The following is an 11,110-nucleotide window of genomic DNA, read 5'->3' as shown; positions in this document are numbered from 1 at the left end:
CTCGCCCTACTTTAAGGAAAAATTACGGTAAATGTCTTGGCTTGTTTGTCCACATGTTAATAATAAGTTTATTTTAGTTTAATTCTATGAAAATGCATTAACCTTCATAAACTAGTTAGGCCTAACGACACATCACAAAGTAGATGCATTTTAGTTATTATTTACATTTTAATTTTCGATTGAACCCTAATTGTCTTTATCATTTTTCATTATGTGCAAGATTCTTTTTACAAAAGACATATAATAAAAACATATGTATTTTATACTTTTCAATATTTTTCATTTTTACATGTTTTCTATTTCTTTATAATTTTTTTTCAAAAATAAAAAACCGAATTTTCTCATTCCCGTTACTTGTGCTGGATGAAGAAATAAAATAAAAATTAAAAAAAGAATTACAGATAAAAAGGTATTAAAGAAGTAATACTCCCTTGATGATAATGTGTCCCTTACCCCGTCACATGCTTCTCCATCAGATCGTGGTCTGATACCACTGTTGCACATTGATATTAGAATAGTAGATGAGCCATGTTGAGTCCAAGCTTGACTTGTTTTGACTTATGAGATCCCGATCTTAGCTCTTTTTTATTGCTTACGTTTGATTCATGAGTTGTTTTTCAAGCTCAAGCTCATAGAGTACCTTAAACGAGACAAATCTCAGCTCGAGCGTTGTTGTGGAGTGTGAAATTCATACGTATAAAAGTTCAAAAAGGTGAAACTTAAAAATACATAAGGGTTTAAGAGCCTAAACGAGCCTCCAATACAAGGTCTGAGCTCAGATTCATAACAAAACGAGCCTTATTTGAGGCTCGGCTTGGCTCGTTTGCACCCTAACTGATATTCCTGTGGATCATGAAGAGTAATTTCATGGTTTAAACACCAACAACAAACAAAACTTGATCTTGTATTTAATTTCAAATACAAAACTGAGAATACACACCATTATCTAATTGAGTTTAACAAAGGTTTATAGGCTGAGAGTATATTGAACTGGTGCGAGAGAGATTGAAACAATGCGATGGTTCACGATGACCAACTTCTTGTTATTAACTCCCGAATGATGTGTTCCTCTATGACCCTCATCTCGCTAAACAAAAAAAATTAAGAAACTTGGACTTTGGTTTAACAACCAACCCATTAGAACTTAACATAATAAATAGAGTTTGTAGGCCCAAAAACAATGAATTAACAAGTGGATTATATTTCAGCATTATTTGCATTGCAAAAGTTAAGTTGAATGAAAATATGTAATCATATAAATTTTACGAGCCAATGAGTTGGTGATCCGTTAGTAAAAGACAAAGCCTTTAAATACTCGGTTGAGAGGGGGATCTTGGGTTCAAGTCCCACACAACACAAAAAATCTAAATTTCTCGAGTTAAATGACTTAAAAGTTAATATGACACACACAAAAAATGTTGCCTAGTTAAACATCATATCTATAAAAGTATATTACCGTTTCATGCCATCAAAAACCAAGAATAAGGGATTTTCATGATCATCTTAAAGAAATAAATCCTTTTTAGCAACAATGGATGAATAAGAAAACTAGAACATAGCCCTAAGCAGTAGTAAATACTAAAACCACATCTATTTTTGTGTCTCTGTTTCTTTCCAATGCAGTTGTTTATAAATATACGAAATTTAAGTTTTGGCTCCACCTTTGCAAAATAAAACCTCCCAAGCTAGCAATTTATTACTCTTCAAATACGCATATGCTCCTCATCACCATATAAGTATTTTCAGTTTGATCATGCCACAACAACCTCAATATGTCTCGATTCACCATTTACGCTTTGTACACCTGAATGTTTCGAATCACTATCACCACCAACTTCTAGACTCGAGCGTTTCGATTCACCGTCAACGGCACCTTCTCCTGTTCCAATGCTTGGTTCTCGTACTGGAGCCACCTTCTTTACCTCTTTGGCTTTGCCCCATAATACAGCATAGAGTCCAGATATTATCAAGATTGCACCCAACACACTGTAAAAAGAAGCCCTTTCTCAAATTTTTAACACAAGTTTAAATTGTTTACGGTAATTAAACAAGATTTAAATGCCCATACCTTCCTAAGTGTAAGCTTTCATTCAAGACCAAAGATCCCGCAATCGCCACAAGAACAAGCAAAAGGGGATTGAAAGCCGATACAAATAGCGGACCTCTCATTTGCACGCACCATGCGGCGAATACAAACATTATTCCAGATGCGAACATCCCCTGACAAAGTATATGTATTTGAGATTCACACACTCTTACTTTAGCGCAACGATAGCATTAAGGGACATACCGAATAGGCCACAGTTAGAAGTCTAATGTTCCAACCAAGCTTCCAGTCGGCCCAATTTCTTTCGGTGCATAACCCAAACACCACTGATTGAATAGCACCGATAGTCGATGTGAGAGCCGTGACAGAATACGGACAAGGGTATGTTTTCATCATATTTGTCTTGTCAAATAATAGCACAAAGAAAATCACATAATAAGTCATTTGTTGGTCAACACACACACACATATATATATATATATATATAGGGGAGGGATATTTTGAGAACCATGTTAAGTTTTAAGAACTTAAGAACTCAATTCCTAGCCACACATTTTATTAAATGGATTGGATTGTGTTGTTGAGATTAAATCTGACTAAAAAGTCAAAGTAGGAGAGAGAATAAAGTTGTAAGTGATTACACTAATTTTTACGTCCGTTACACATGTGTAACAAGTCGACTTGGCGCGTAAAAAATTCTGTAATTGTTTTACGTATATGTAACCTACATATATTACACGTGTAGAAAAAATTTCGAAAAAAAAATTATTACACTGAGTTCTTTCGAGTTGTTATAACTCAAAGGGGTTATCATTTGAAATCTCCTATATATATATATATATGGATATAGGATCATGATCATGTGAGAACTTTTTGAGAATTGAGAACTATGAGAACTATTTTGGACCACAAAAAAAACCCAAAAATAAAAAAAATCATAAAATAAAAAAAGTAAAAAAATCAAAGTTCTTATTTATTATCCCGGTTTCTAAAAAAAAAACGTAAAAAAAAAATTCTCGGTTTAGCTAAATTATACACATGTTTTTTTTCTATACACATATGTATAATTTAAAGTAAATGATAATGTACATATGTGTACATTACCTAACTAGAGATTAAATGAAAGTATACGTATGTGTATAGGTATAATATGAATTAAAAAGAAAAAAAAATTGGTTTTTTTTATTATACATATATATATAATATGTACACACATGTTTTTTCCTATACACATATGTATAATTTAAGGTAAATGATAATGTACATATGTGTATATTACGTAACTAGAGATTAAATGAAAGTATACATATGTGTATAGGTATAATACGAATTAAAAAGAAAAAAAAAATTTCGGTTTTTTTTTTAATAAAACCGGAATGAAATATAAGAATTTTGGTTTTTTTACTTCTTTAAAATTTTCGGTTTTGTTTGTTTTATAATTTTTTTAGAGAGTTTTTTTAGTGGTCCAAAATGATTCTCTTAGAATCCTTACCCATATATATATATGTATATATATATATATACATGCATAATTAAACTGTACTATTTAAAGCTTTAACTAACCTGGATGATTAACCAAATGGAATAACTTATGCAACTGCCGATGGCCAATAAAGCACCAATGACCATGTTGCTTGAATTTTGAACATGCGATGAATGATGTTGACCATGCAAAAGGTTAACATTGGTTTTCCACAAGTTAAGATCAACTCCCTTGTAAAAGGTCAATAACATGGCCCCACCAACCCCGAACGCTGTTCCCATGATCTTTGCTGCACCAGAGCTTGTCTTCCAACCCAACCTTTCCATCCTGATTGTTCAAGTATTTCAAGCATAAATTAAATTAACATAATGAACTGAAGATTCAACGTTACTTCAAAAAAGAAAAATAACAATAATAAAAAATAATATGTAGGTAATGTGTTTATCACTTAAGTTTTTACAACTCAACATGGTTCTCAAAAGATCCCCCCCTATATATATATGTGTGTGTTTGTGTTATGTTGTAAGAACATAAAAACTCCATTCTAGACCACACATTTAATTAGGTGGATTGGAATATGTGGTTGAGATTAAATCTGGCAAAAAAGTCAAAGTATGAGAGAGAATAAAGATGTAAGTGGTTACACTAACTTTTACGTCCGTTACACATGTGTAAAAAGTCGGCTCAGTGCGTAAAAAATTCTGTAATTTTTTTACGTATATGTAACTTACATATATTACGCATGTGTAAAAAAAAATTCGAAAAAAAAAATCGTTACACTGAGTTCTTTCGAGTTCTTAAAACTCAAAGAGGTTCTCATTTGAAATCTCCCCTATATATATATACTCATTGTGAAACTTATAACTACTTATTTGTATTTAAGTTTGTTCCAAAAAAATTATTAGTATTTAAGTAATATTTATTTCTTATATAATAATACAATTCTATTATTTATATTGTTAAAATTGTGTTTTCTTTTCAGAACATAACTACTTATTAGTATTTAAGCTTCTTAAAAAAAATTAAAAAACTTATAAGTATTTAAGTAATAATGATTTATTATGTAATAATATAATACTATTATTGATATTGTTAAAATTGTATATCTTTTTAGAAGGTAATAAAGTTTGGTACCTAAAGCAGACTGCTAGAAGGAAGGTGATTGCTGGAATGAGATTGGTGGTCGCCGCAGCAAATGTTGCTGACGTCAATGATAAAGCTTTTACGTAAAAGTTCTGTGCTAATGAAACCCTGCAACAATAAGATTAGTTACTTAAACAACAATTTAAATACAAATAAATATTTTCCAATAAAAATGTTTTAAAAATTAATTTAAATATCCTATGACAGTCAAGTACTTTTTAATATTACACGTAACATAACACGTGGCGTAGCATGTAACCGTTTTCTATTTATGAACACGGTTTTGTGAGCACTCACTTTTTATTTTCTAAAAATATATGTTTAATTTCTCTTTGTCATGTCTAGTACGATATCAATATTCATATCTTCCAGATTTAATATTTATTGTTAATTAATACAAAGATAATACTGCATTCTATTGATTACAAAGTCAAACTAATAAACTGAAGTATGTTTTACTCTTTATTACTAATTAATATCCTATTTATTCTAATCACAAAATTACTTTCTATGTATTTTAATAACAAAAACAAAAATATATTAATTAACCAAATTAAGTAAATTAATTAATAATGCACATAGTATAAAAAGAAAAGCATACCCAAATAAGCCACAACCAAAAGCATGCAAGAGTATCATCCATGTCAACTTAGGCCTTTTCTTCCTGTGACCATTAGCAAATTTAGAACGTCTAGCATAACAAAAGAACCATAGAAGGTATATTTCTTTTAGGTGATTTAATAAAAAACATTAATATATATTAGTAATATTTCTTTTTTTAATACTTTTTAATTGGGAGATAATTATGGAATATATATCATGTAGGCCATCTCCACCACATTTAATCAACAGCCTGAATTATATTAATTAGTAAATTTTATTAGATCACCTAACAAGCATAATACCATTTATGGTTCTTTTGTTATGCTTTATAATATGGGAAAGACAAATAAAGAAACTTTTATAACTCATTTCAATCACGCAATTCAAAAGGTGAAAAACTTTTAATGCACCACAAAAAATTATGTAACTTTACAACCACATTATGTTCGTCTTTTTTTTTTTATCAATTTTTGCTTTCACTGTCTTATCTTAATACACTAATAAAAGAAAATATTAAAACTTAGGTGTCAAGCTTATATTTCTTCTAATTCCTAATCTCTTTTCTTATTCATTCTAGCTGTTCATGGGTCATAGGTTGAAACCATTTTGTCTAATGGGTTATAACATAGTGTAGATTTTATTCATTATTGAATTAAGTGTTATTTTCATATATGAGTTTTGACCAATTACGCAACTTTAGTACATCTTTTAAATTTCTTGCAAATCAACACATGGCGTTTCTGAAATCATGCTATTTTAGTCATTTCGTTAACCCCATTTGTTTTTCCATTAAGTCTACATTAAATTAATTCATAAGTATTTTGAGAATCACAACTGAAATAACGGACCTTATTTATCTTTATTATTTGACAAAATCCGTGTAATACACGGGTTCAAAAGCTAGTTTTATATTATGTATTTATCTTTATTACTGAAACCATAAGGACTCAAATTGTTCGTTTCTGAAACCATAGGGACTCAAATTGTTCTATTATGAAATCACGGGGACTCAGCCAGTTCAAAAAATTTTTCGGGGACTCATTATATCTCCACCTTAAAACCACAGGGACGCAAACAGTAATTTTCTCTATTATATTTTCACATATATTTTCAATTTTACTTAGATATATATTTTCAGATGTTTTACTCTTTTTGTTTCTTTGTGAATTGCTTAATTTCATTGGTATGGCAAGAACATTGAATATGAATTATTTAATTTTCTTGTGAAATGAATACATATATAAATTTGTAGGTATAACAGAATAAAGAGAGAGAATCAGACCTTTCAACAAAAAGTGCCACTGGAACAATGAATACAGTCGAGAAAATAAACCGATAAGCTACAAGAATTGGGAGGACCATGCCGTCGTTAGCCCCCAGTTTATAAAGCACATTAACTCCGGCAAACGCCATCTGAACTGCCACCATCATCAACACGGGCTTCAACTCATTAATGACACTGCAGATCTTTGCCATCTTCAACATTTTTATAAACCCTAAAAGCCCGAAAAAAATAATGCAAATAAGAAAACTTAATATGTTAAACGTTGGTGAAATGAGTTAGCATATATTTGAGAGATTCAAAGCCGACAGACCGAGTTTATTGGCGTTTGTTCTTGAAAGAATAAGAAGAAGAGTAGTATGTGTTGTATAAGTAGGGGCTTCAACCCTTGTTCTTGGTGTAATATAACTCACTAAACACCCTTTTACTTTTGCCATTTGTCAAAAGTCACCCTTCATTTGATATTAATGTATAAAATTATAAGCAAAGTTTTATCTTAAAATGTTAGTTACAGAGAAAGTGTGCATACCCAATTCTTGCAAGAAAAGCCTTAATAAGAACTTTTATATTGCTAGAATAAGCGTTAAATAAGTAAATTACTTACTTTTAAAATTTAATTATACTAATTTTGATAAATATATGTCTGGCTATAATTTTAGTATGTTAACTTCAATAACTTTTAAAAACAACCATTGTTTGGTAAAATTAAGCTTAAAATATTCCGTCATGATACCCAACAAATCTCGAACAAAATTTAAAAATAAATAAAACCTTTAATTGTTGTCGAAAATATGTAGCTGACTGCCCACATATCCTAGTAAACTTCAAAATCCTACGGATTTCACAAAATCCCCAAAAGAATAGGTTAGTTTCTTAAGCAATGGAGTATACTCTAACCCCCTCTTTATAGGTCCCGACGCGGGTGGATCTAACAACTATTCTTGGATCAACCGAATTTAGTGCTAGCGGAAATCACACTAAGTCACCTAAGAGGTCTCGGATCTTGAGATTATTTCGGGTTTAGAGAGAGAGAGAGAGAGAGCTAGAGAGAAAGTAAGTATGTGAGTTAGAGTTTTTGGCAAAAGGTTTTTCTTTCTAATAGCATGCTCCCTATTTATAGAGGAGCATGTCATTATCAAATGCCCAATGGGCTTGTTTACATGTTTTCCTTAGGCCTATTACATACAAAGCAAACAACTAAAGCCCAATAAATACAAAAGTGACCAAATGGCCCAAATACATAAACGAACCAATACAAAAGACTAATAACACAAAAAGGGACCTAACACTCTTCCTCTAGTCTTTAGTATTGGAACCCGTCGGTGTCATAGACCAGACATTCATCCTCGGTCAGTGGAAGTTCAACAAGTCTTCGGACGAACTTGTTGAAGGCTTCAACTATCCGGTCTGTATTCTGACGACTTGGATCCTCGACGGTTCCCAGAAGTGAGTTGTAGAGCTTTTTTACATCCTCTATGTGTAGTCCCATTAGCTCATGCTCATCAAACACTCGTATCTAGTGCATGTCACGGCAGTGGACGACGGCCTCACCGGTTGTATTATCAAACTCCCAACCAATAAAATCTCGGAGAGTGTTGGGAAGATAGGGCTCGCCAAGATATATTTCGTGACAGTCTTTAGGTGCCCTGTATCTCCACATGGTTCATGGCTCTCCGGTGGCTGGATCTATCTCCCGTAGGTTCTTGTACTTGCGACCCTTATTCAACTCGAAGTCCTTGTAATCCACCTTTGATTGATGACGTAGATGTGTGGTGACCCTGTTGGCGCATGATGTCAGTAGTTCAGTGTCAAGTGTCTGTAATCGTGTTAGTTGGATTTGTGTTATGTATGTAAGCGAAGTTCTCACAAGTTCGCTTGATATAGGCGAACTTGTGGAACAAGCGAAGTTAGGGACAACTTCGCCTGAACATGCTAGGCGAAGTTGTCGCCTATATAATCAGCTAGGTTACGGCTGAGTTAATAATTCATTGTTAATCAAGTTGTAATGAGTCAGAGAGTTTGTGTAATCAGTGATCATTGTATCACGTGTTTCCAGTTGCAATACAACGTGTCTTTGTTTATTGTAACGTGTGTTCGATCGTGTTAGCTCGTATCGTCTTTTACGCTCGTAACGTCTTACATAGGGATTCCACACCTACGTAGAACGAGATATTCCGTGTAGATCCGGCTGGGAACCTACAATTGGTATCAGAGCATTTGCTCGTGATTGTGTGGTTCGGGATTATCACGCGGGTGTAGAAATCGTTCCGTTCGACTATTCGCGGGACGAGTTTACCGAGTTTTTGTGTCCTACTCACCTCCCACCATCATAAACAACCATAACACCTTCGCATACCTCGCAAAAATCCAGAAATCAAACCAGCAAAATCATCGTGTTCATCAGGCGAAGTTGCCGTCACTGTTTTTAGGGTTTAGGCGAAGATATAAGGTTAAGCAAAGTTATCCACAACTTCGCCTACCTCTCAAGTTCGCTTATCTCAAGCGAAGTTATCCAGAACTTCGCCTACTTCACAAGTTCGCTTATCTCAAGCGAAGTTATCTACAACTTCGCCGAATCAGGCAAATTTAAAAAGGGGAGCAAAGTTAAGAATCAGCGACGCCCCGCGGGAACTTACAAGTGGTATCAGAGCCTTAGGCTCTTATGTTATGGTTCGAGATCTGCGTTTTGGTGATTTTGGCATGTTTCTGATGCGTTTTTGGCCGAACAGCCGCCGCAGGCGAAGTTATGGGGTTCAGGCGAAGTTATCGCTTAAATTTTAGGGTTTACGCGAAGTTATCAGTCAGGCGAAGTTATGGACAGGCGAAGTTATGAACAGGCGAAGTTGACTTTTAGGCGAAGTTGACTTTAGGCTAAGTTAAAAAAAAAAAAAAATGTTTGGAGTTTTCGTCTGTATGGCTAGGTGTACACGATTATTGTGAGACCGAAGACGTTGTTCCGTCAACGAGTGAAACTTGTTATCCCTTGGTCTTACGTGTGAACAAATACGTGTCAACTCTGGATATGGAGTTGAGGTTGTGAATGGGATATTGATTGAAACTGGATATTGACACATATTTGGGTGTTTGTGGGCAATGAAATAGTTGTTGTTCGAGGTTGACCAACTGAAGAAAGTCAAATTGAACTGAAGGTTTTCGTCATTACTGGATTGCGGTCAGAGCATATTATTTATGTTATTTTCAAGGCGTTCAAGAATTGGATCCTGAAACGTGATGCTTATTTATTAAAGTGAAAATTCTGGAACAAGTTGGATTTAATCGGGAATTAAAGTGTTTATGTTCTTGATCGTTATCCCTGGTGATTGAAGATGCTTCGGATTAATTAATGGTCATGTGTGTTAGATTCTGTCAAGGTGGTTTTGTGATGAAATTGATCACTTGATGTTGAGTAGTTGAAGATTAAACCTTATCGTATGCCGACGTGTTGGTGAAGTTGTGGAGGGAGCCCAACTTCACGTGTTGGTGAAGTCAGAAGGACTTCACGTGATTGGTTGAGATGATCAATTAGGCACGGGGATGCATGCATTTCAAAGACCTCAATCTTTATAGTCGGAGAAGCTTACACTGAAGGGGAGATCTGATATGGAAGACGCTGGGTGATTGGTAGATTTGTGAAGCTACAAGACAGTTTCAGACACGGCTGGTTGAAGAGCAAACAGAAGATCATCAGTTAAGAGGGAGTCTGTTGGTGCATGTTTTGTAACAGATGATCTTTTGTGTTTGTTAGAATTGAGAGCAACGGTCAAAGGGGAGTCTGTTGGTGCATTTTGTGACCGTCGCTATGCAATTCTGTTAAGCGAAAACGAAGTGCGAAGTTAGGACAACTTCGCCATAGGCGGAGTTGTAACAACTTCTGCGAACAACTTCGCCTTAGGCGAAGTTATAACAACTTCTCCTACAGGCCCAAGCCCGTGAAGTTGTTTATATATATATGTGTGTCTTGTTTAGGTTTGGTATCCAGAAAAGTTAGAGTGTGTTTTGTGTAGTTCAATTGTCTAGAGAGAAACAGAGAGGGAGAGTCATGTGGGACGACCCGAGGTAGAGCTCACCTCGGGTCGGCCGTGTCTTTGTTTTCGTGTTTGGTATGTAACGAGTTATGATTATTATATGAAAGGATCTGCAGATTCGTTTATCCCATTCGTGTGTTTGTTCGTGTATGTGTTTGTGTGTAATTGTGTTCTTCGTCTTCTACACCATTAAACGAGTCTAGGAGGATTCCACACTCCTAGAACTCGTGCGGATCTCGTATCGATCAGCGACGCCCCGCGGGGACTTACAGACCCAACCTTCCAAAGATCTATCACACTCACCACGGCCAAGAGCTTTTCTAAGATAGTTGATGTCGAGCTCTGGTAACGACTTCAGCTTGTGGTGGTCGAGATAGATAAGATCTCCACTGTATTTTCTAATAGCCCAACAGCTGTTCTCCTTTTCATATTTCGCACAGACAATCAGCGAATCGTCGTGATATGGGTAGTTGAGCAAGCGGACACATGCACGACTTGACACAATGTGGGTCTTTCTCTTCTTCTTT

The 11,110-nt window shown here is 34.4% G+C and overlaps 1 protein-coding gene across 1 annotated transcript; it reads right to left on the bottom strand.

Annotated features, from left to right (window-relative positions):
* Positions 1-1,428: 1,428 nt before the first annotated feature.
* On the bottom strand, positions 1,429-6,761 carry LOC143542499 (WAT1-related protein At1g25270-like). The gene is made up of 7 exons (XM_077035071.1): positions 6,559-6,761; positions 5,275-5,337; positions 4,665-4,781; positions 3,611-3,857; positions 2,291-2,449; positions 2,069-2,220; positions 1,429-1,986 (listed from the first exon to the last, which is right to left on the bottom strand). Exons 1-7 carry the CDS (start codon positions 6,759-6,761, stop codon positions 1,752-1,754), a joined length of 1,176 nt encoding a protein of 391 aa, XP_076891186.1. The 3' UTR covers positions 1,429-1,751.
* Between the last annotated feature and the right edge of the window lie 4,349 nt (positions 6,762-11,110).

The sequence above is a fragment of the Bidens hawaiensis genome, unplaced genomic scaffold, assembly GCF_021521415.1.
Source record: "Bidens hawaiensis isolate Kalapana, Puna unplaced genomic scaffold, B.hawaiensis_p1.1 tig00012889_1, whole genome shotgun sequence".
In the NCBI taxonomy this organism is placed as follows: domain Eukaryota; kingdom Viridiplantae; phylum Streptophyta; class Magnoliopsida; order Asterales; family Asteraceae; genus Bidens; species Bidens hawaiensis.
Note: the sequence above shows the minus strand (reverse complement) of the source record. Positions and strands in the feature narration are given on the sequence as shown.